Raw genomic sequence first — 26,688 nt, forward strand, 5'->3', positions numbered from 1 at the left:
TAGCATATCAGAGCTATGACAATTCCTATCAAACCCCACAGCTAAAATTTTTATCGAGGCTCTCATCATCTGCTGTTCAGTTACATCGGCATCTTTTCCTCCGGCCTTCACAAGTGCAGTTGTTCTCCATCAATACAGAAATGCTGCTGCAAAGACCATTCTCCTACTCTGTTTCTTTGACCATGTCACTCTTTTCTTTGATCAAATAAAATATAGGGCACTTCCTTTCATATTCATATCCCTTCAGATCTTTCACTACCCTAGGTACAGACTGTCTATATGACAGCTGCTCTTTCTACCAGTCTATAAATTCAGGCTAAGAATCTTTTCTCTATTTAAAGAAACTTTCCCCTGTGCAGTTCCCTATCAGCTGCAGAGCTTTCTCCTTTCTCACTCTCCTTTATAATTCTTCTTTGCTATGAGAAAACATGAGGGTGCCATGCATTAAGTGTCCTGGATTACCTGTCATCCTGACCAATGAAGCCACTATTGCTTATACCTGCCTGTCTAACCAGCTATAACTTGGCTTTTCTTTAGCAATAGAATGCTCGTTGTATTTTGGTTGTCTTCGAACATCACCAAGCACAATATTACCCCAGTCCTTAGTAACAATTGCTAGTTCCTTGATAGGACAAATATTTCTAGTAGTGTGAAGAATTAACGGCTATCCATTCTTTCTGTTACATTAGGAAAAAATTGTGTTTGAAAAAAAGCCAGTGCACAAGGAAGGATGGACACTAGAAGGTCTCTCATCTTGAGATGTGTAGTGACCAGGAACAACAGTAATAACCATTTCCCGTTGAGGGACTGTTCTTTCTTACAGCTACCCTTTAAGTTTTAGCTACTCATGACAGTCAAAGAGGAGCAAGGTGAAACAACTTTATCCATGCCAGAGGAGCAGTAGACATCACTAAGCACAACCCTCTGCGCACACCCAGGATGTCCTGGGAGCAAGTCCACCAGTTTTTCCACCAGGCAAATGTGAGGTTTCGCATATCTCAGTGACACTCTGAGGTTCCTCTTTGTAACTTGCTCTCGCCTGTTGATTATCTATTCACAACTGCTGAAAACACTGATTAAAAAAAGCTGCTCAAAAGTAAATGTTCTTCTGTTTTGTCTCTAAGTTTCTCCAATTTTTGTGAGCCTTTACTCTTGCTTTACTGTCTCACTTGTCTCTGACCTTGGTTGACCTAAATAGCTATCAGGTATTTGTTCTGGATGAGAAACACCAGTGTGAGCTTTTCCAGTTAATTCTTGAGTCTGATAAGCGGCTAAATAAAGTGGTAATGTTACAATATTGTGTACCTGTAAAAGACAAAGAAATAGGCCCCTGAGAAGGAACTGTGTCTTGTTCCCTACATGAAACTTCCCTAAACCACCAGCAAGTCAGTCATAATGGTTTTTCTAACTACCTCAGCGACACACTTTATGAAAGCCATTTCTGTGGTGAATACGTTAAAATGAACATTCACTAATAACATGCAATACTTATATTTACCGATTTCCTGAGAGTACAGCTTGCTGTCAAGGGCAATCACTTATGACAGAGCAGTCAATCTTTCTGGCACCCTAGAAGACCAAATATCTGACTATGATGTGGAGAATAAAAATAAATTTTAAATACATTGCTATGTAATCATCTTCAACAATATGAGTACATACACACTAATGCATGTACCATTGCATTGTGGAATACATACCCACATTGCATCTGAACAGTAATAGGAAATCTGGAGCATTTCAGGATTTGCAAAGACTGATAATGCCATTTGTACCTATTTGAGAACAGTAAGCTCTACTTAGAGTTCTGAAGTAATTTTGCATTAAGGCAGCTATCTCCAGATAATTTCAGTTGCATTAAAAAGCATATTGTCCCTTTCTCTTTCCAAATACTCACATATATGAATTTTCTTGTTGCTTGATATCCAAATGGTGGGGTTTTTTGTGTTGCCTAAACCCAAGAAGATAGATTTGCAGTAAAATACCTGAACAGATATTTTCCTCACTATGAGCTTTGCAACATAATAAAGATGGTGTTACAGAAATGAAGAGTATCTGGAGCAAGGGGATTACTATATGTTGCTCACGAGATGGAAAGTAAATCAGCTGCCTCAACATTAGAAATGGATGACTGTGCAGCTGTTCTGTCGTGAACAAAATTCCTTCAGCTCATAGATGCTCTGAAGAGTTCTGAGAAAATCTGGGGCCGGTTACAAACAAAACTATGACCTTGCCCTTTGATATTAAGCATGACCTAGCATCAAGTCTGAGGCAGCAGGTTTGGACCAACAGTCTCAGTTTGCAACTTTCAACCAACTTGGTTTGGTTTAGCTGTAACTATAAATGACACGTGTGCTTGGGCAGGGTTCAACTTGCTGTGATTAAGGTAGTGAAACAGTAACGGTAATTTTCTATTGAAGAAAAAATCAGGATTATATGCTGCATTTGACTGATACTGAGAAAATTAATAGAGCTTAAGAAGATGACAGGAAGTAAAAACAGCGGATGCATATGGGACGCAGGGAGAAACGTGTCTCGTAAATTTAATTGTAGGGTTTGCAAACAAGCCCGTGCAAATTCCCTTTCCTTTAAAATAATCAGTAATAACTCTTTTCCAAAATTATTTTCCTCCTCATAACTTGTGCTAATTAATGTACCAATTTTAATATATAAGGAAAGAAAAAGGAAACCGCGTGCAAAAATTTAAAGAAGACAACTTTGCAAAATGTGGCTATCTGCACTTAAGTTTTTGTTTCAGGGACAACAGTAATATGGAATGTATTTGGTCTTCCCAGCTCCCTCTCTTGTTTTTTAGTTAAAGTTAAAATAATTTTCTGTGTCCTGAGTTTTAGCCTGCTAACAGGATTAGCAGCGTCAGCATACTGTACTTGGGAATGAGTTACCTTCATTTCCTGAAGGCAACATATCCTGTTCCTGAACTCCTCCTCCACACTCACCCTCTGCCTCCAGTTTTATCTTCAAAAGCTGTGGTGTGGCCATTAGGCACATCTGTTCCAGAAGTAACAGCAGCTTGTTTGGTATCAGCTGGGGTGGCAGTACGAAACGCATACATTAGATTTGCATAGCCATTATGTAAACACATCTGGGTAGCAAAAAAAGAATATAAGGAAACACATGAAGCTTAGGAGGAGTGTATGTAAAAAGAAAATCAGCTTTGCTTGCCTATCAGTATCTCTGGGATGTGTTTTCAAACTTTCGCCAACAATCTAGAGTACAAGTGAAAATGGATATATGTTATATGGGTGTTTATTTCGCCCGTTCTTATTTGCATTATACATGCTGCCACATCGGTCTCTAATATTTATTGTGTGAATTAGATTGCCATTCACCAGGATGGGAGCTAGCATACAGCTAGCTCCCCTGTAGCCACCTACATTTAGGGGTCCTGAGCTTCACGCTGAATCACACTCGGGGTGTTTCGGCCAAGTCCCACTCCAGAAGCCTGATGAGCTGCTCACAGCTTGTCAGTACATGCTATAAAGCAGATGTCCATTCTCACACTGAAGTTCTTCAGAATACATAAGCCCTAACTGGCGCCAGTGGCTGGCCTGATGACCTCTGAATACCTTTTCAGTGCTTGTCATGATCTACCTACTTTTTTCCATGAATCACAATAATTTTAATAACTGTATGAGACAATTTCTCTTGACTCTTTCACCAGGTTAGGAAGTGAAACAGCAGAACGCTAACTGAGCTGCTCTGGTGAGATGCATCCTCATCAAGTGGGAGCATCTCCCTTTGCCACCTGAAATTAAAACTCAATGCAAACCACTACCTATTTCAACAGAATTTGAATAGAATGGCCCACCCTTCTGATAAAAATGGACTGGTGCATGAGATACGGACTGTCAAATTCAGTAACCACAGACCCAGGAAACTATGTTTGACCACAGAACTAAACCGGCCAACTCGCAGTCCTCAGCAGCTTATGGTGGCCAGAGGGTTTTCTGCCTTACAGTGTTACCTCAGAGACTGAGATGCTGAGCAGCAACTGGGTCTTCACCAACCATCTAGATAAGGAAAAAATGATATGAACACAAAGGTACCTCCCAGTTTAACACAAGAGACTGAGAAAGATAAAATGAGAGGTTCTCACACTAGCAACAGTCCCGTCTGAGGTGATTTCTGGTGAGTACAAACTCAGCACTGGATCATCACCTCAAAGTGATGTGCCGTGTGTTTTTATAAGCGTATTAAATTCTGACTGTATTATGCTATTATATTAAATACTTTCCCAATTTCTAAAAGAAGACATTCTTCAATTACAAAACAATTTACTGAACCAGACACCAAACATATTCGTCGCACAAAAGGAAAATTATAGGAAAATCCTGTTGCGAAGAACCACTATAAGATCTTTGTCATAAGATACTCTTATTTCATTGTATTCTACACCATCTGACTAAAGGGACTTTGAGAAAAAGAAGAAAACAATAGTCTCCCTACGTAAGTACACATCTACTAATTTTTTTATTCTCAGTAATAATAAGAGGTTATATAAAACTTGTGTGCTGCTTGGATTATTATACTGTATCTTCCATATAGACCACAGCATTACGTTAGTCATTCACTGCAGTTCAGTGACATGAAATATCCTCTTATTACAGAGAGTGTATGTCACTTAATAGTTGTAGAAATTATTTACTTAAGATTCCCCCCTTCCCATCTGCCCTCCCATCTCCAAAAATCCATTCATTTCCTTATCCCTTGGGGAAATGCTGCCAGTACTCTCTGTATGTTATGCATACACAAATGACATGCCTTAAAGAATGAACAAAATCATAAACCCAAAAATATAGCCTCCAATGTGAATAAAAATTAGGGAAGATAACTCTTCTCTACAGCTTCCTCTCTGACCCCAATGCAAAAGCTCAATTCATGAGTGTGAGAGGGGAAAAATGCAATTTCAGCTTTTTATACCAAAGCAATATATCTGCCTTTGCCAAGCGTATGCAGAAAACATGAACTTCATCCTAAAAGGTTTTCAGTGTTTAGAAACCTCCTGGGAGAACTTGTCAAAAACACAGTGAACCAAGTTCTAATTGCACAAACTCACCCTGGTCTTGACAAACAACAGTTTGGTTTGAATTTCAAAGCTGTTCCCATCAAAATCCTTGGGAGCAGAGAGAATGTGGTTAAGGTGTCTTTTTGAATCTCAAAGACAAAATCAGAGGCTGGTGGTGTGTCTTGAATGAATTAAAGTGTTCTCCTAGTGAGATTTGAATCTAAATATGGCAACTATGCTGATCGCAAGGAAAGTCTGAATTATAATTTTTTAAAAATGACAGATGAGACAGGGTGGACAACCTGAAAAGGTCTGGAAATTCAGTGTAGATAAGAAACCATATATACAGCACTTGGCAGAAGCTTATCCAAGCTAACAGACCCTTCTGAAGGATGCCCTCCTGCAACCTTCTGTTCAGTCTTTACTTTTGATCTGCAAGAAATCTCTTTTTCCCCTCACTGCCAATGCTACTTTTGGAAGACAATTTGCTAATTTCCTTCCACAAAGAATTTTCTTTGGGGTCAATTGTTGTGCCCCATGATCCCCTCTTTTTGGAGCAGAAGATGGTCTCTTCCACTCTCTGTTGCTTCAGAAATTTGGAGCTCTTTCACCTACTCACATAACCTTACATCTCCGTAATCTTTGCCACTAACAGTAGTACTTACGTGCTTCTCCCCTTACTGTATTTTCTTCTGTAACTTTCTCCTTAACATCTACAAGTGGTAGACTTAATTCAGTAGTTAATATTTTTAATTTTAAGGAGTTTCCTGACAAAAGTTTTAGGAAATGACATGGTGCCTGCTCTCAGAGATGCTGTTACGAGGGCAGTAAGCAGATGCAGTAAGCTGCCTGTAGATAAATGCGTGGCTTCCAAACTTCCTAGGATGACTCAAAAACTTTTAATTACTGGCATCAATGAATCAAGGGAGCTACATTACAGCAGCTGAGTGATTACTTTCTCAGTGTGATTAATAGACCAGGATGGGTTTTAAAGCAAGTTTCTGCATGTGTATATGCATGCAGAGGAGAGGGAGATGCACGTGTTTTGGAGGGAGTTTCAGTTTAACCATGGCTTCAGTCAAAGCTACCTAATGCAGACAGTTACTGAAACTTTCTGGACAGGAAAATATAGAATTCAAGCATTATTTTCAATTGTTTAAAGAAATGCTAAATCAATTTTCTCATCAGAGGAGCTGTTTTAGAGCAATTCTCCAAGTCAAGATAATGAATGAGCTGTTCTTTCACAGCATTCCTCAAGGAGGAATTATCCCAAATGATACGGTTACTTAATACGAACATTTATAAAGGGACAGTCATTATGCGAATTATGTATTTTACATAATTTATTTCAACTTTCAGTTTATAGCAGCACTTTTATCTTTTTTCATTCAGTGATAAAGAAGGCATCAATTATAATTCTCCTAGCATGTCTACAGAACAAATGTCTGCTAGTGAAGTTGCTGTGCTCATTCAAACATATAATTACACATCAGAGGGTCCTGAGCAATTTACATTTACCAAAATAATGAATAGATAAAAACTGCACACTTAAATGTAGCTGTTTAGGTATGAGAAACGCACTACAAAATATATTTAGGAGCGTGCTGGTCTGTAGCAGTGCTACCTACCGTGTGAAGACTATTGGCCAGGCATTTCTGCTGTTAAACATGTAAACCCACTTAGAATCCAGAGAGCAATATTCTTGCTGCTACATTTTTAGAAGAAAAGAGAGACTATTCCTTTCGTGTCTCCTCAGACTTGGTACATTTTTACTGAGGCTTATCCAGTTTGCATGTGCTGCAAAGTATGCAAGTATGAAAGAAATATGAGCAAGCCAGATTTTAATAGGCATTACTGCAGTTTAAAAGATTCTATAACCAGAGGTGGAGAGGTATAATGCAGGAAAGCGATTTAGAGCCACACTAGAGGTTATTATTACAGCAATGTACTATTTAGGAATTAAAGACTACTGGGCTATTGGTCTGCATCAGCATGCCTGACAGCAGAGGTTGGCCAAATGTTCCGGCCTGGCCTAAAAGCAATTGCACTGGCTTCTACAGGCAAAAATTCAAAAGCTCAGTTATTAATAAAATAACATTTGCTAATAGACTTTGGCAAAGACCCTGCTAGACATTGCACATGCTGAGGGGATCCGAGAGCTCCATCTCATAGTCTTTCAACTGGAAAGCACAGATATTCACAAAAGACAGACTCCCCTGATCTGGGCTACAAAAAATGCTGACCAGAACAGAAACTTTTTTAACCACGGCTCAGGTGAGCATTGTGGAAGAGCTACCTAACTGGCGCTAATGACAACATTCTACTTCCCTGAAAATAACACCAAAAGCCTTCACTGTTTTCCGTGACATAAAGTCAATTACCAATCACATATCTGATCTCTGAATTTCTCTTTTTATGAGTATGATTCTGCATAAGAATTTCTACCACAATGTGTTACCTTTAGAGCTAGATCAATAAGGAAAACTGAGTTCCTGTTCTCATTCTGACTTGAATGTTATACAAGTCTATAATTTCCCCATAAAATATATTAATATTTTTATTTAATTTTCTTATATAACCTGCAGGCCCATCTAGCCTGTATGCCAGTATGGTTCTGTGTTACTTTACAGACATGGCTATCCCATCCCCAAGGGAATCTGTAGTTTAACTACTATCTTTCAAGACTCTCGCTACTTTTCTGCATTTCCAATAGCAATCTCTGTCTTATAAACTAAGAATACTGGTAATTGATAAATAATTGCATTTGATTGAGTCCCTTCAGCAGTACTCACTGAGGCATTCTTTACAGAAGAAACATCATAACTGTGTATATTTCCATTGGGACACACTGTGGAAATTTATTGACCAGCTCTGCACGGGGAATGATAACTTCATTTTTCAGATCCTTTGAGTGTTCAAAGTTGCTTGTATTTACAAGTGCTATGTGAAGGAAAGGCAAGAGTATTAAATGAATTAAAAATGAATATGAAAATGAGGTTGAGAAATGATTACATGGAAGTGGCTGTCTGATAACTCTGCTGAGGCTCTGAGCATTATCAGTATGAACTGGGCATTTTGCCTGCAAATTAATACAGTTGTGTCAAGTTGGAGCCACTGTCTGTGTGAAGGCTAAAAATGGAGCCAGGATGCTGGAGCACAGTCCTGTAGAGCTGGGAAAGGCCTCACCACTGTCAATATGAAATTCAGCAGGTGAAGGGGCAAAGGCTGTTCTTCCTTCCAGACCCCTCCCAACCACAGAGCGACAAAACTCTGTACGGGAAACGCTGGTGATTTTTGCCCTTCTCAGTCCTTAGATGTAGTTTTGTAAGTGCAAAAGAAAGAAATGCAAACTGTTTTGCACTATGAGAAGAGAGCCTTTTGGGGTTTATTTTGCCAGAGGAACGCGTACAACCCATACCACAAGAACACCCAGTTCTGTGGCAGGTGCTATCTAGAACAAAGACGGAAATCACAGGGCTGTTGCTTACTCTTCAAATCTGCCTGTATACAAAATACTGATTTCATTTTCAAACTTTTCCAAATTTAACTGCCTGGGTTGAACAGAGCCCATGCCAGGTGTCTGCCTCAGGCTGTTTTTTTTTTTTTTTCTGTTCGGTTCTATGTTTCTGTTTTAGGGTTTTGACGTTTTCAACTAGCACCATTCAAACACTTCTGAGAGCAAGACCAAAGAAAATAAGCTGCTTTGCTTTGTAGAAATGCCTCATGCTTTGAAGTAGAGACGTACAGTTTAGCAAGGGAGTAACTTTGTGTCAGAGATGTGCCTTTTGCTTCCCTGTGAATACTTGCCCCAAACCGGAAGAGTTTAAGGTGCCTTTGAAAGTCAATAATTTTTGTATTTGCAAGAATTTAGCTAAAGGTTCAGAAACAAGTATCGTCACAAACTGTGTTTCACTTAGCACGCCAGAGCATCTCTCAGCTCCTAGAGATCATCAGACTGCCACACTCAGAAGAGACACAGCATCCTCCACCCCCCCTCTGCCTCCCAACCCTATGGCTGCTGCTGTCAGGACTCTGAGCTGCTCTCAAAGAGGGACTGAGCCAGCCCAGCCCAGCAACCGAAGGATGGAGACCCAGCTTTCCTGCAATTACTGATCCCAAGTACTCTGCAGGCATATGGAGCCAGGTACCAGGAGCTGAGAGGAGATGGGGGCAGGAGAGGTCCCAGCTCTGGGTTTGAGTCTAACAGGGAGACAGGGGCCCAAGCCCCTGTCCTCTTTCCTTCCCAGCGGCCCCCTTTAAGAGACCGAACAGAAGACTTGGCATATCTGTGCGCAGCCAGAGTTAAATGAAGGTTGTGTCCACATAGGCCATGCTGTGAAGGGGAACGAGAGAGAGAAAGGTTTGACAGGAAAATCAGAATAGGCTCCACAAAGGGAGTGGGAGGATGGGAGAGACTTGAATCAGGGCAAGAGCGTGGGGTGTTAGAAAGGATGGTGGGGATGGGAACAGGAGGTTGGGACTAGCTGGCTACGGAAAAGGGCCTGACCTGAGGAGAGAGTAAAGGAAGAAATGGAGAGACTTTGATTTGGACAGCAGGCTTGGGGTGGATGATTAGGATTCACTGGATGTGGAGACTAGAAATGAGAGATTTAAAGACTGAAAAGTGGAATTGAATAAAAGTAATCAGATAAGTCATAGAACCAGGAATGAGGAAGAATCAGGATGGGGGCAGAGAGGGAGATGGGGAGAGAGGGTTTGAAAGTCACAGGCAGGAAAAAGCCAAGTTTGGGGAAATGGTCAGAAAGTGTCAGTGCCTCTTTGGCTCTGGAGTTTGGACTGGTCACCATGACTCCAATTATCACCACCCTCTGCTGTTAACGTGAAGTCCAGAGGCAAAGTACACGTCTCCTTCTCCTTCTGAAGTGGCTCACAGAAAGAACAAACACACGCTGCTATCAGCAGGTAGCTCACATGGCAAACATCTGTGCAGGGGAGCGAACAGTTCCAGCTTCATGTGGCAGACTTTTGATTTAGAGGTTTCTAGCTTTTGGTAAGGACTAACGGAACTATACACACAAACAGGCCTGCATCAAAGGAACTGTCTGAAGGTTTTAATGGTGAAGACTCATGAACTAGGAGATGTCAGGCTAAAGTCATCTGTACGATGTGTGTATGCATGGTACAATCCTTACATAATTACGTGATCACACACTGTTTGTTCCAGAGGAGACAACCCTTTTTCTTTAAAGAGGATCTAACTTGTGATTGTGAGGTAGGAATATATAGCGACAGAGACCCCTGAAGTTCTCCTGCATTCTGCTGGGAGGTCTGTGGGAAGAAGGCTGTAAACGCAAGAGACCGCAGCAGGCGTGAAAACATTTACCTCTTGTTACAGGGGTTGTTGACGCCAGGAGAAACTGAATTCGGCCAACTCTGCTGTGACATGTCTGTGAGATTTTCAAAGTGAATTTCTAAAACCAAACTATTCCCAGGCAGTTACAAATTGTTTGCTGCCTTTTTTTTTTTTCCCCTGTGTGATTGCTTCAATATCCCACCTAAGCTTAGATTTGTTCAAGTGACAAGTGCCCATGGCTGGTATTGAAATCAATGAGAGCTGGACCCAAATATATCACCACTGGGGAGAAGCTGAAGGGCTGACAAAATATCCCTAGGGATAGCAAGAGTCTTTAGTGCATAGTACTCCCTAGATAGGACTGCTCTGTACTCCTTTAAGATCAGTGTAAAAAGTAACCATTTTTTTAAATAGAGCTAAATATATGACACCGTTACAGCCATCACTCAAAACAACCAAAGAAACTGCTTTTACAACTCTTTGAATTCTTCAAGGGAAATAGAGCTGTCTGTATAATAATAAATAAGATTACATCAAGTAAGTATGTGGCTCTGTCTCCTCCTAATGAAATAATATGCTAGACCCTCCTCCCCCAGTTAGCTAACCACTCAGCTAAAAGATGGGTATTAATATAACTTTTCATAATAATGCCCTCAGACATCTCAAATTAGGGACCCTTTGACTTTAATTTCTTTGTGCCTCGATATAAAATGTGGACAATAATGGACAATAATACTCCTATTGTGAAGGCTATTGTGAAGATAAATACATTAATGCTTGAAAAGCCCTTAGGAAGTACAGCGATAAGTGTCACAAAGAAGCCAATGAAGAAATGAATGATTTCATCTTCATATCAAGGTTTCAATAGTGTGCACTAAGTAAGGCCTGGGGCCACACACTGCACAGGAAGGGTAAACCAAAATATTGAATAGCTTCTCATTAAGTGAACACCATTCATCCAGTGCAGCAAGTGAGACAGAGGTCCTGTGGAAAAATGGGATGTGAATAGATAATTAAAGATTGTATCATAATGCACGTGCACAATAGGGGTGAAAAGTTTATACCAGTGACCTTAATTCCGGCATCTCCTAACTTCTGAATGCATGACTCTGCAGCCTCGCTAGTGTTGTCTCATTCTTAATACCATTTTTCATGTGTAACTGTATTTGCGTTGCTCAAATTGGCGTCTACTCATTTCTGAAGCTAGGCTTGTTTGTTTGATGGTTTTCTTTCTCTCATCCCCTGTATTTGGAACACTTTGTCCAGATATGCAAATCTTTGCAGCCCGACCTTGAGAAATAGTGGAGTTTGTATAATTTAGATTAGCGCAGTAATTGTTTGGCCCAGATGCCAGAAACATCCCCGAGGGTATTTAACATTCATTCAGAAGATGTAGCTGTTGCTTCGCAACTTAAGGTCAGGACAAAAGTACCAACTTGCAGGCAAGAGAATCGGCTGCGGCTCTCGCCCGGGAGGCAGCAGCCGCAGGTGGCCGGCGCAGCAGCAAGCAGGCTGCGGGGCACAGGCTGCGGGGCACAGCCTGGGCAGTCTGCGACAGGCAGTCTGCAGAAACCAGCCTGAATCAGAGCCATCAAAAACTACTCTTTCCCACATGAGATGGGACAACAAACAGGCTGTCTGGCTTCCTCTAACACCGACTGCCTGATAAAGCAGATCACTCAATCACTTCCTTTCCTGCCACCTACTTCTAAATAAATCACGTGCCGTACATGGGGTCACTGCTGCTGTTGACGATTGTTTGTGTCTCCACTTTGGGCATACGGTTCTGGACTGAAATGAAATTTCATTATAAACTTAATGCGTGCTGCCCGTTGTACACAGTCAAGCCCAAAGACCACCTGAGAGAAACTAAAAGCAAAGAGCCGTCCAAGAAGGATTATAGGATTATATCCTTAAATCCATTGCGAGATACATTAGAAAGGGATGTACACCATTTTCTCATTTTCATCTACAGGCGATAAATTGGATTACCTTGACACAAGTTTCCGTCATTTAGTTGCTTGTGTGGTACCTGATGTGGGAAACATCATAGCAGAGCTCATTGAGAACTGATGGAGAGGGAAATTGAAGGCGGGTTTGTATGAAAGCAAGAGCTAGAATATCTCTCCTGAAAGACAAGATAAGATCACAGCCCCAAATGACCAGAACCAGCTAGAATATCTACAGTGCAGTATTCTGGATTACTGTATCACATAATTACATAACCTCAATAATCGGGGGTTGGAACTAGATGATCTTTAAGGTCCCTTCCAACCCAAACCATTCTATGATTCTAATTAATGCTGGTGGAGGTTCAACCCGTAAACACACTGAGAAACACAGTGCTCCATAGGCTTCTATGTTGTGGAAGAAGAGTTGGAAACAGAGCTGGCCAGGGCCGGATAAAGGCTTCTTGACTGTGCAAGCCAAATTTAGCTGGCCGCAGCAGAAAAGCAGTTGTACCAGCTTTGAGTCACCGAAACCACGCAAGTGCTTCATCCCGGGAGTGGGGTTCCACCACCAGCACCTGCCTTTGCTCTGTGCCTACCTCTGGGCCACTGATGCATCGTACAGCGCTGCTGGCTGGAGAGAGAGCGTTTCAGGGGATCAAGCCAGTTTCAAGCACTCCTCCTTACTTCTGTGCTACCCTGCACGGCAGGAAAGCCAGCTACCACCGTGGTCTTTCTTCAGAGACAGGGAGCTGCTTGCAAATGGCTGCTTCAAGCTGGAGGTGGCCAGGCATGGAGCTGCAGCCGTGGCTGCAGGACCCAGGCACCTCTCTCCCTTACAGCCCCTATGAGTGCTTCAAACTACCCCCAGTAATCTGCTGCCTCAGAACATGGACCCTTGCTCAGAGCCAGTCCTGAAAGCAGCTCTTTAATTCTCCTATCTTCATCCAGAGAGAAATGGGGTCAGTGCCTGCTGCAACTGAGGTCAGAGACCCTGAAGCTCTACCTTGCATTGGTTGATAATGGATAGTCCCCACCACATGTGCAGTTGCCCTTCCTGCTAACGAAGTGGGAAATAAAGGCATAAGGAGACAGCTGGGCTCATCACAGGCTACCTGAGGCTATGTTGCTCTGGCATCAGAGATATCAAGACAAGTTCAGCATTACTGACTACTGCAGTAGTCAAAAAAGTGTTGGGGGAAGGACGTGAAAAATATAGCTCTTTCCCAGTTTGATTAACATCTTTTTTTGTCTCTGTACCATTTCAACAATAGCAATAATGTGTTAATGCACCTACAGCACCCATTGGCTTATACAGGGCTCTAAGGAATCTTAACAAAAAATTATATTGCAAATACTATCTAAGTACTAGGAAGAAATAGAGAAGAGGTTAATTATTTGGGGACTAGTCAAGACACAGTACAGCCCACAGTCAGCTGCAGCCCAGTACTGAGGCTATTTGGGAGACGCTATAGGCATGTTGATTTAGTTGCTTTGCTGCTCCAGCAGGAAACACAGGTTCACACTGTGTCATGCAACGCTGGTCCCCAGTCTATCTGTCAGAGCTGCGAAGTGTTATGCTGGGGAATCTCCTGTCCCTAATGAGCATTATAGGATGGGCAGGCAAGCACGGTCAGATTCCAGAAAAGAGAAACTTTTTAGCTTCTGACCTAGAGGAGACTAGAAGCCTGTTTAACTTAAGGCCACACTTACACAACACCTATGACCCACAGGGACATGACTGCAAACACAATACAGCTGAGTAATTAAACGTTAGTTCAAAATCAGAAACCACTGCAACTGTAATTTCAAACTGCTAAAAGCACTGGAGAATACTTCCATTCCTGTGTACATATAGGAATGAATTACTTATTGATGGATTCAATAAAATCTGATTCTAACAGATGCAAAAATATCTAAAGTAGTCGGTATCTCAAGATACTCTGTGATTAACTACATACGTCCCGTTTGTTATACAAAGAAAAGCAGCTTCACAGCATGTTAGAAGAACTCATAGCCAATAAAAGTAAGCATGTCTTTTTGTTAATGTCCCATATAACAGGCTTCAAACTTTCCAAGGAAGTATAAACAACTGACACTCAATCAGCTTTGCAAAAATAATGCAGTTAGACCAACAATATCAGGCATATTCTTGTTTCTGTTCCCCTCTAAGGTTTGATTAAGAGCAACCAAGCTGGTTTTGCTTCTTCTCTTTACTTGAACTCAGTATTGTTGCTAAGTGGCTCTGTGCGCTCAGGTACGACCAGTCACTAAATCCTGTAAATTCAGTATGCCATGTAGCTAAATGTAAAATACGGATAGACATAAAACTTGTCTTAAGACAACACTACCTAGTGATGGCAAACTGAGGTTTATCCTTTTTTTAGCTCACATGGTTGCACTTAGAAATTGTATGCAATTCTATCTCTTCAAAAACAGCTGAACCAGTTCAATCTCATCTCAGATTTTTCATTTTTAGATAAAAACCTGTGTAACAGTGCTCATTACAAAGCAGATTTCTACAAACAAATAATACATTCCAGAGCATTGCTGTGCAGAGTTGAAATTATCTGAATGTCACCATTAGTGTTATATCAACATATATCACTGCAATATAATCTTAAGCAATGCACCACTCATCAGACACACATCCAACAATAACAAAGCCTATCACATACTGATTATAGCAGAGTCTGAGAAGACTCTCCTTGCAAATACGGATGAAAACAGGCCTGTGAAAGACTTGCAAACAATGTCCAGCTTTTGTTGTTCCTAGAACTCCACTTTTTTTGTGCATTCGGGCTGGATATGATGGTGTCAGGGGACAGTGTGGGAAAATGCTAGGCCTGCTTTTGGAGAACAGCTTCATTATGTCAGGCAAATACCTGCACTGCAAAAGAAGGGCCTCAGTGTCACATGTGCGGCACATACCCATTGTCAGGGTAAAAGGGAACGACTGTGACAAATGAGAAGCTTTTTCAGCTAATTCGTTTTGTGTGTAGTCATCTCAGAGCCAAGAGGCTCCAGCTGGGACTGGTGCCTGATTATGCTAGAAGCTGTACCAAGTCAGAGAGCATCCTTCTCTGAGCACCTTAGGGGCTCAGCAGACAATCAGAGAACTAGCAAAAGAAAAGAACTAAAGTTGCTCCCTTTCAGCAAATGAGGAACTGAGTCACAGAGCTGAAAAAAAGGGCCCAGCCCTCAGCTGGTATAAATTGGCACAATAGGATTCAGGTCAGCACAAATACACCAAGTTACAGCAGCTGAAGCAAACCCTGGAGCTGGATCTGTAATGCTCGAGACAAATATAATGTGCCTGAGTAAGATTTAACTATCTGCAACCACTGCAAAGGATGAAATGTACTTAAAAATACTGTACTTCACATGTCTTTTTTGACAAATCCACAGCTTAAAATGATGGTGCTGGTTATCAAACTAGACAAGCACAGAATGGAAATGCTGCAATATAAACCAGACAGCTCATTAAAAAGGTAGGGTATATAATGTGCAATAAGGGACAAAATACACCCACCTTTTCTCAGGGGAAAAGGATTTTATATATCATTTTCTTAGTCCCAAAGTAACTGAAAGAGTTGAAGAAATTAACTGGATTTGTAGTGGGTTCTGGCAAGGCGTGAAGGATTGTTTCGGGGATTTTTGAAAGGAATTTTTACACCCAGTTGGATCTTGAAAATACTCCAACAAAAACTTCTGGGTCTTAATTACACATAACAATCCTGTACTTTCACCCCCTCCTCATCACCCTTTTACATGAACACTACATACAGTTCCATCAAACTCAAAGGGTGTTTCCCTTCAAAATAAGAGCAGTTGATTTCAATGCATTATTTTATTCTCTGATCTAGAAATGTGGTACATTTCCATTCTCTTTGCCTTGTTCACAGAAAACAACAATCTGAAAAGGCAGATGGGAAGGAGATGTTGGATCCCCAGAGCCCCACTTCCCTGCCAGGAGAGGGACAGGGACAGCTTCACTCTGTGGGATGCTGACTCCATTTCTAGTTGCTGGTTCCTGGGATGTCAAATGGGCCATGTCTGGGACCACACTAACTTGTCCCTCTCAGTAAATAACCCACTCCCTTGATACCAGTCACAGACAGAAGATACAGAAAAGCTAACAGAAAAGAGGTGTCTGATGGGATGGATGGCAGCAGAGCTCAGGAGACTACTGTTCTGCATTCATAATTGAAAGGAGCAAGACCCGATACCCCCAAAACCAGTGACTTTTGAGAAAATAAAACAAAGCACTTTGGGACTGAGAAATTCAGTGCAGATATAAATGCAAGAGCACCAGTTATGGAGGCAGATTCAAGAAGAGGAACACTTTTCTTGTGTTTCTTAGAATAGGCAAGAAAAACCTGCGTCCGACTCAACTGGAAGAAGTGCCACAGTGCAATAATGCCATGAGAAATGTTATCAGTATGTTGGTTAAACAGTGTTTAGGACTGTACTCAAGTCTGTCACTTGAATTCTTTGTAAGTACAAATAAAGCAAAGCTGTAGATCAAGAGCTGTTCCCTTCTGGTCCTTCTAATTAATTCTTATTTTTCAGAATTATTTTTGAATGTTTTACACCAGTGCTAATAAGGAACATCTCCGTGATCCCCCGAAGGATGAGAATGTAGAAAGGACAAAAGAAGAAAGTCTTTCCCACGTGAGAGACTTTGCAGGAAAGAAAATCTATTACTTGCTATAGAAAGGTTTCTCCTAGAGTCACCTCACTTGAACTTGTCCCCTTCTCCTTCAGAGACCTGCGGGCCATGGAAGGTACAGTGCCACAGAGCCAACCCTCACAGTAGGGTTCTTCAGCAAACACTGCACAATTAGTCGAGTACAAGCGTGTGTTCAAAATGCTTACCCATTTTTGTAATGCTCTCTGACAGGCATGTCTAAAATCTGCTAGTGAAGAGCAATGTACTCTGGAATGAAACACTCCACGTAATAGCTGAAAAAAGCAGTCCAGGGTATGTGGCTCCTCCTCCTTGTAAAACCAAGCCATATGGTAATGACTGGGGACACCAGTAATGGAGCTGGATCTGCCCTCAGTTTTATTAAAGGTGAATTCCCATCTATCCTGACTCCTCTGAAAAACCTGTCACTGTTCGCCTGCCCTTATGGCTAGGTTCCCATCTTGAAAGGGCAAGTAGGCAAGAAGTACATGAATAAAAAAACATAGTAACCCCTCACATACAGAAATCCCGAATGTCAGAAATAATGCAAAAATTGGTCGCTAACTTCACTAATGCAGATGTTTCTCATGGGTTTTGACTTGTATTTTATTATTGTGTTTTCAAATGTTACAAAACCCAGCAAAGGTATGATGGAAAATACCCTGACATTCAAGGGCTAACATCTTCAGAAGTTGTTGGGCTGAATGGGAGGGGTTTAGAAGGAAATTTTCGTACAAAGATTGGTAACTTCCTTGGGAACAAACTATACATCGGTACTTTTTGCTGTTGCTTGTTAGGAAACAAAAAAAATTAGATACCACTCTTGAATCAAATGTACAGCTGAGAGGATCTCCTCTGTCAGGAATGACAAATTATTTTGTATATGCCGCTTTGTCTACGAACACAAAATAATTTCTTGTTTATCTGTTTCAAAGGAAAACTACTATACTTGTGTATTCTGCTTAAAGTGTAAATCAGGATTCTCCTCTCGTTTGTATACGTGTAAATTAATTCTATCAAATTACTGAGTGCAAATCCAGTTAAAAGTCACAATCAAATTATGTTTGCAAAGTTAAACAGATTTTCTAGAAAAACCCCACCAACCTCTAGAAGTCTTGACCCATTTTATGTGGACAAGACCGTATTTCTACTCTATCTTTTAATTTAAATATTCAAGCAAATTCTATCTTCTATGCACTTGATGTTGCAGATGGTCTTTTTAAATGTGCTCACACATCGTACTAGATTTTAATCAAAACAGTCTCTCCATCAGTGTAAAACTGAACTAAGTGGGACTGTCCCCACTTTATGTATTTGTTAACACGACCAGAGTCTGTTCCATTTTGCTGATAACATTTCTGTGTTGCTGTTTAACAATGACATATACATAACATAATTAACATTACAAAGTAGCTAAGTTAACTACTTTTTTTTCAGAGAATCATGAAGAACTAGAAGAAAAAACACAGGACAGCCTAAATACAGATTTCTTCAATCTGTTAACCTTCTAATTCTCTTATTAAAACTTTACCAAAGACAGAAGACCAGGCATTCTGCAGAAAAACAAAACAAAACAAAACAAAACCAAACCAAAAAACAACAACAACAACAACAACAAAAAAACAAAACCAAAAAACCCACAAAAAAAGAAGTGACAGGCCACCCATTAAATATATTGATTTTCAACTGCAGCAGCAAGGATTGATCTACAGCTACATGTTAAAGCAATTTACATACAAAAAAATTATGAAAAATACATTTGAAAAATTGTTATTATTTAAAAATAATCTATCTGTTGATATCCTGATACCTACATAAGCAGCGATCCAGCAATAGTCATAAAGAATATTGTTAATTATCTAACTGTCTTTGAGCTTCACTTCTTTCAAGTTGCCCAGAAGGACAAAATTCTATTCTCTTTATTTATGAGTATTCCCATTTGGTATTAATGGGATTATTTTGGTAGTTTGGTTGCAGATTCACAGACAAGAACTTTTTCAGAGAATCTTAGACATAAGCACTTACTGGCTTCTGCTTATCCCATTCAGTTGCTATAGAATTTCTTCAGTTTATTGAAGAATAAATTCTTTTGGAATCAGAAAGTATTTTCAGCTAGCTTTTAAATCACTCAGACATTGTATCTGATTGTACTGTCAGATAAAAAGTTGCAGTAAGTCATAAGAGTTGCAAGAATTTACACCACGGGACTTGCAAAGTGCTCAGCAAGGTAGCTACGGCGTGTAACTCCACAGTGATGCTGAAATACTCCACGGTCTTTCAGAAGACTGGAGAAACCCGTAAATGCTCACAAAAGACACTACAGAGATGAAACAATTCATCTCCCCTTGACATATGAGGTTTAATAATCCAGCCACCACAGGCTCCTACCCATTAGTAAAGTCACTAAGAACATGACAAGAAGAGAAAAAAAAAAAAGGTGGTATATAGGCCAACGCATGAGTTACTGTCTACCTGCTCAAATAGAGGTATTGGGAATGTGGGACTGTAGTACTGTAGCTTCATTTTTCATATTTACTCCTTTAATTAACATCTTTTCCATTTCCATTACATCTTTGAGAGAGAGAACTAAATGTGATTTTTTCATTAAAATACTAAAAAGTTCTATTACATGATAATAGCATTACTACTACTACTACTACTACAGCTTTAATATGTGTGGTCTTGCACTCAGTCTGAAACTAAGGCTAAAAATACAACGATGCCCATGTACAGCAGTGAATGCTATAGGTGCCAGAAATATACATATGTTGGCATCTTGCCATCTCAATTACCAGGGCAGGCATAATTAAACACATTGTGAAAACGACTAACTTCTTCACTTCCATACTGTGGAAAAAATAAAAAACTTGCAGAGTTTTTACTTTCTTACTACAAGCAGCACTTGTCCTTTAAAATGAACTAATGCTCACCTGCGTTGGACTGAATTGGATCTGTTGTTTTTCAGTGAGAAAATATGCAATCTCTATATTTTAAAAAAAATCAGTGTTTGTATTTACATTGGATAAAATGTCCTGACAACCAGCACTGGAACAGGGGCCTCTGTGCTGCCTCTCAAGCAGCCTAAAATGGGTGTTATCTCCGATACCACGGCCAGGCAGCAGTGGGAGAAGTGGAGATCACCCTGCCTGCAAGACTCAGGCATGCTCTAAAGAAGTCTCCTTGACAAAACACTAGCAGAGAAATGCTATTTTGGCTCTTTGACCAGCTGTGGAAATAGCTGAGCAGGATCCTTGCAGAGCGGCAGCTCTGGACTCAAGCCATTCTCATAACGTTTCTTTTGGGTCTGGCTTAAGGGATGTTCCTCTCAGTTCATCATGTTGGATCTGTTTACTCTCCATCAAGAGAAACCTGCACTTCTAGGGCCTGTTGCATGTCATTGTACTGTAGATATCTAAAAGCATCCCAACTGTACTTCATCTCTCCATTGACTATAAAAACAGGTGGGGAATATTAAAATCAGGTGGAGATGGATACACAGCAGCCACCTAAAACAGGCACTCAGGGATCCTTTTTTCACTCCAGGGAGGGTGGATGTGAAGCGATGTATCACAGCAAGGCTGGCAGAAGAGGCAGGAACCCAGCCTTAGCCAGAAGCAAGCCACAGTATCCACGAGGTCCTGTTGTAGTCCTGCAACCTTCTCCGTGATCTTTTTTCTCAAATTGTCTTAACATTTTTGCACTCATAACTTTCACATTTACATTTCAGACACAAGTCTCTGTCTTCTAGTCTGTCTTTCATCTGCATTTGTCTCCCTGACCATATTCCATATGACCGTATGACTGAATGTTCCCTGAATCTCTCGGACTGGCGGAGCCAGGCAGACTGGGAGGCAGCCGGGGTTTGTGGCAGGGTGGAAACCAAAGGTAAAAAGTGCACGTGCCCTTAAGCATCACTCATGTATAACTGTCTGTTTAAGGTTCAGCTGTCTGTATTCTGCTCTCTGCTTGTCTGCCTGGGTTACGTCTAATTGAAAAAAAGTAGCTCTTCACAGCGGGGACCACTAAGGCCTTTATTTCTGTCTTATGCTCTACATATTAGGTAAATATTAAGTTATAACATTACTAAGAAGACAAAGCCATCCTTTACAATTATGTGATTATTTTTCACAGTATTGAGAATGGATTTACAAACTCAATTGGTTTTCTGTTCTTGCTAAACACAGTATTAATGCTACCATTCAGAGGGTCAGAAAATGCCTGTACTAAAAAACTAGATGAGCCTTCATCTGTGCTCTTAGCATCATCCTCAAACAGAAATTGCTTGCTACTAACCAGAGGGTTTTTTTTCTATTTTTCTAATTTGAACAGTTTGTTGCTAAAACTTGTTAAGTTAGGAAAAAAAAAAATCTGTGAAACAGACAACTTTCTTAGGAATTTCTAGATACACGTAATTCTAAAGCATACTTCAGTCAAAGGATCATGATCCTGATGGTCTTCACTTGTGATTTAATACTCTGATGTCTCGACTTTATTGCAGTAGCAATGCAATGATGCTAGAACTGCTCTGTAAATAAAACATGCCAACTTGGTTGCACAGTCCAAATAAATAACTTTAAATAAATAAATAACTCCATCACACAAACATCAGTCAAAAATGCAATTAAAAAGAGCCTCTTGCTTTGTGTTGTAAAAATGTGAAATAGTACTCAGGAAAAGCTGTTTCAAATAAAATTCCTCCCTATATTCAACAACTCCGAGGTCAAAGTACTGGAACTTCATTTTTCAAAGTTGAAAGGATGACTTAATAATTATTTGGTATGAAGACAACTCTGTTTCCCTACCCTGCATACAATATCAAATTCAGTATAGCTTGATACATTGTGTATTTTCATTCAGGCTTTCATTACAGCCCTGTAAAGTACAATCATTTATTATACATTCTCTTGAATCTTTTTGAAACAGCAAACAAAATGTAAAATGCAAAGGAAAAGAAAAAAAAGCACCAGAAATCTTACTAGAAAAACAGTATTCCCTTTCTTATCCTCCTTGTTCTAACCATGAACCTCAGTGAGCACTGAACAGTGTTGGACATTGGAAAATAAAACTGAACTATAGGACTTTATGCAGCTTTAATGTCCTAGTACAGCAGTGATAAATTCTGAGTGCCATCACAGTGTCACCTCTATGATAATTACTCAAGCAATAGATATCTCATTAAAGAGAACTAAGTGTCTCAGAAATGATCTTTGCTAGCAGAGTTAGTTAGAAAGAAAGGACCCATCAGTTCTTCTCAAATTCTTTGCTAAACTTGAGTTCAACAGTCTAACACGTCTAGGACTAATAGCAAAAGTCAGTCAGGCCTTCGACGCTCCTTTTCCTTGCCTCAGCCCAAATGACCTAATGCTTCACAGAGCACTGGGCGAGTTATTCACACAAGGCTCAAACCACAAAGAGCAGAGCGCACACGGAGGAGGATTTTGGCCACATACTTGTGGCCCAGATTCCTTTCTTAACAGCTAGATTCAAAGGAGCAGACATCAGGCAGACTCCAGGGAATCATCTCCCCAGTTAACCTCACTGGCAGGAGACGTTATAGTACAAGGACCTGTCATCAAAGTAAAGAAATGTTCATGTAAAGTGGAATCTTAATTGCAAATACTAATTTTCATCTATTAAAATGCTATAATGTGTGTATACCTAATATTGTAAATGCTTGAAATATGGAAGCATTTCTTTCATGTTTGGCTGAATTTCTCTCATCCTCCTAATTGAAGCTTTGAACAAGAGCTTGCAAAACAACTAGCTTCTGTTTCTGTTTCTGATATCATTTTTGCAGAAACCACCTTCTAACGTGGAAAGTCAAGTAGTTCTTACCTGGTAGTCTAAGAAGAGAAATCAGCAATGTTTTCACAATAAAAGGCCAGCAGGCTTTTTGCAAGTGACTGAGAATGGTGTTATAAAGTGCCCCTACTAATCGCGATTGCAAACTAAACACTTATTTACCCTTATGTAGGCTTAGCTAAACACCATTTGCTCTAGCGGAAATAGATTGACTAGGCAGCCTCAGCAGCTTGAATGACATATTAGGAGAGTGTACCTGCATGACAATAAGAAGGTCAAACACCAAGATGAAAGAAGCCAAGAAGGCTCTTGAGACCTCGTCACTTGGCAGAAATCCACGATTCAGCTTGTCCCAGCTGATCCAGTCAGTAGTGATGACAAGCACAACTACAGAGGTCAGAGTAAACAGAACCGTCCTGCAAGGCAAAAAAAAAAAAAAAAAAGAGTTCAGAGAGAATACGGTAGTAATGAAGATGCATGATTCTATTTTATGTCTTCTAATGGTCAGCTAGTGCTTTATCAGTACTTTTCCACTGATGAAAAGAGATTGAAGAAAATTAAGTGTACAAACAAATCATTTAATTCAAAATAGGAAAGCAGTCAGCTGTATCCTTAGCAAAAAGAAATTTAGCAGCTAGCACTAAGCATGCTGCAAAATTAGGCTGGAGTGTATCACTCTTTGTTCTTCATTCCATATTTTTGACTGAGGCTGCAAACCAATTAAGCAAAATAAGAAAGAAGTAAACTGTAATAATGTGCCAAGGACTGTATGATCTACACCAAAATCAAATGAGCAATTTGAGAGAATATTTTCTAAGGCACCAAAGACATTAGAACCTTTGAAAAGTCTTTTCTCAGCTGTAGGAGCTATAGGAAACTAACTGTGAAGTCTAATTTTTATACAGAAACACATCTGTATGAAAGAAATTTTCATTGCACTAAATTAATCTTTAGTGAAACTCTGTGGGTTGTAGAAAGATTTTGCCTTGTGTCTCCTAAGATGTCCTTTGTACAACTTTTCAACACATCTTACGGCATTTCTGAGAAGTCAGCGAAGAGTGAATTACAAAAGTAATAAAGCTTCAATATGAATGCTGTGAGAATTCCAGAAGACACATTTGGCTAATTCATACAATTTTGCAATATGGTATTTAAGAAAATATCTTTCTAAGCTATCTCCCCAAAATAGCTCTGCATCATTTCCCGGAGCACTTTGGTGATATCCTTCAGAGGTGGCAGCGATGACTGATTACATTCCTGGTTCTGTGGAAACAGGCAAATTTAGCTGGTAATTTGAGGGGGAGCAAGGCTTCTCTCACTTGCCACAGCTGTCAGTAAATCTGTGCTATAATAGGGGCATATCAACATCTGAATGCACGCACACATCTAAATAATTGTGGCAGGGCGGAGTTTTTTTCTACAGCAATAGTCTCATTTTCTTCAGCTACCGAGGGCTGTGAAACAATGTAAAGGATATTTCCCATGACACTTCCAAAGGGGACAAATGCTCAAATGAGTAGAAGAAAAATCTGTATACCAGTAGTCACGGGCTACCAGTCTGTAGGCATCTCTTTTTATACCTCAGCCTTGGCTGTGTCTGTGTAGGAAGGGAAAACAGTACCTGAACCTGACAGACTTTTCTACAGGCTCCTCTTTGGCACATACCCAGAATGCTTCAGAAAGGCGATTCATTACGGTGCTTCTTCCATCTATATAGTCTCTTCAGACCCACAAAGGTGTTTTTTTCCACCTATTTCACCTTCATATTTGAAACTCACGTGGAAATAAGTGTTCTCACTTTTTCAGCTGAGAAGTTCTCCAGAAAAAGCACAGCCCTCGGTTCTTGTCTGCTAGCCCATGCAGACTGCCCTGCCCGTTGGGCACACTGATTTCCCTTGTCCTCATGCTGAGGAACCCACATCTCTTGGTGCACGAAGAGTTTAGAAAAGTAATTCAAGTCTGCATAGTTTGCTATGGGAAGCATGTACCCAGAAGTTATGCTCAACACTCTTCTGCTTCAGTCCTAGTGAATTATGCATTCGCGTTTTGGAGCAAGAGTTCAAAGCATGGAAGGTCGGACTTTGGCATCTATGCAAGCGAAGGCAGACATATTTTGATGCATGCTTTATGGGCATGCATGCAAAGACCAATGTGTATGCTCAAGCCCTGATTTCCTCGAGGAAATGCATACGCACTTAAAAAACTGCTTCGTTATTCATTCTGAAATGTCAAATAGGGAGGGAAGGGAGCAGAAAATGGGCTGCTAACAGCAAAAGAAAATGTGAAACCAATAAAAAAGGTTAGAAATAGACTTTTGAAATGGTTGCATTAAACAGCATAATTAGCACTCATTGGTATTTTTGACCTATGATACTGGCACACAGCCAAATACACAGTACATGCTTTTGGAGTTATTATAAACTGAATTTGTCTGGGTTAGAGTTCCGTTCACTTCTTGGGAAAGTACAGCATTGCCCCAGTGTCCTCGGCATTAAGAGAAGAAAGATGCTGAGGATTTCATTTAACTCGACATAACTTGTATCAGGTGAACCAATGTGAGCTACGCTGCAATATTTAGTCCAGTGTATTTTGTCCTTTATTCTGCAATGCACGTTCCTTAGAAAGAGCTATGCCATCCAACTACTCACAGCATTGCTGGCAGGACCTCTCCATCTGCTTATAGAAGGGCTGTGAGGAAAAAGGCAAGAGAGGATTGACTCTCCTCTGTACCAGACATTAAGAAATGCAACTTCTTTCTCTACTTCACAGAGGAAATACACTTTTATATTCCATTTCTAGTTCCAGCTTGCTGTATTGAATGATTATGTGCCCTGGGCACCTATTCAGCTACAATAACACACATTTTACAACCTCGCCCATACTCTTCAAGATACAAGATCGCTATGAAGCATAAAAATAGAAATAAAAAAATCTGCAAAAAACACTGTCCAGGCCGATTGCATACTGAGAAATTAAGATTATTAGGTGGGTCAAGAAAAGTCAGTACTGTGATTGTCACTGCCAGTGATGATCTAAAACCCCTAGTTCTACACTGAACCAAGGGAAAGCTTGAAGAGAGGAACATTTTACTGCTGACACCTCTTAAGAAGCAGGTAATTGTTTAGACTTTATCTCTATAACCTTTGATAGCCAGGACTGAGCTTGGTCTTCAATTTGGCGAAACAAGCACTCATGCCAAACTGAATCCACACTGCCGGCCCTCATTTGCCAACACAACATTAATTTTGTCCTCACACACTTAGCAAGGGCCAAACCAGCTGTGTTTGGCTTCTGCACCTTCCCACAACAGCACTTGAACCATAAGCTTTGATCGAATTGACCCACGACTTAGCCTTTATCACCCAGCATATTATATGCTATGAGAGGTTATGCACAACATAGGCCAGAAGCTTCAGCAGGTTTTTATCATTGGTGGTGGCTGCAGACAATCCCTCATGGCAGACAGGGTCATAACCTCAACCTTACAGCTGCTATCATGCAGAAATGCCATTTCTGGAGGAGAAAGGCTGCGACACCTCATTTTCCTCTGCACTATTACCGTCAGTAGTAAGTACAGAACATTGACATGCAATGGGCCACCTTCAACAAACTATGCCAAGAACACAGCATTAATTTACCTGCAGTGTCTCCATACTGCCATCCTAGTGTTCAAGAAAGTATCCATCATCCTATGAAGTTTGGGCAACCCAACCTTGATGAGTTGTTTGGAAAGCACTTAGAGGTGGGGAAATTCAGAGCTGGTGTCACACACTCCCACCACAGGTCTCATCCACAGCTTTGCTCTGTGTGATCTCTTGAACTTTGCAAAACTCTGAGATACTGGTCACATATGAATCTCCTGTTTGGTCAGTGGTGGTCATACTTATGTGAATAGAAAAAGGCTGTC

The 26,688-nt window shown here is 40.5% G+C and overlaps 1 protein-coding gene across 3 annotated transcripts in view; it reads right to left on the reverse strand.

Moving 5' to 3' along the window:
* The window catches only part of TMEM117 (transmembrane protein 117), a 231,914-nt gene that overhangs the window by 20,882 nt on the left and 184,344 nt on the right, over window positions 1-26,688 (reverse strand). For all 3 annotated transcript variants that reach the window (XM_063323110.1, XM_063323108.1, XM_063323109.1), the window contains one exon: window positions 23,038-23,197. In XM_063323110.1, coding sequence (XP_063179180.1) covers window positions 23,038-23,197 — 160 coding nt within the window. The remainder of the gene's footprint in view (window positions 1-23,037; window positions 23,198-26,688) is intronic.

The sequence above is a fragment of the Chroicocephalus ridibundus genome, chromosome 1 (assembly GCF_963924245.1).
Source record: "Chroicocephalus ridibundus chromosome 1, bChrRid1.1, whole genome shotgun sequence".
NCBI lineage: Eukaryota > Metazoa > Chordata > Aves > Charadriiformes > Laridae > Chroicocephalus > Chroicocephalus ridibundus.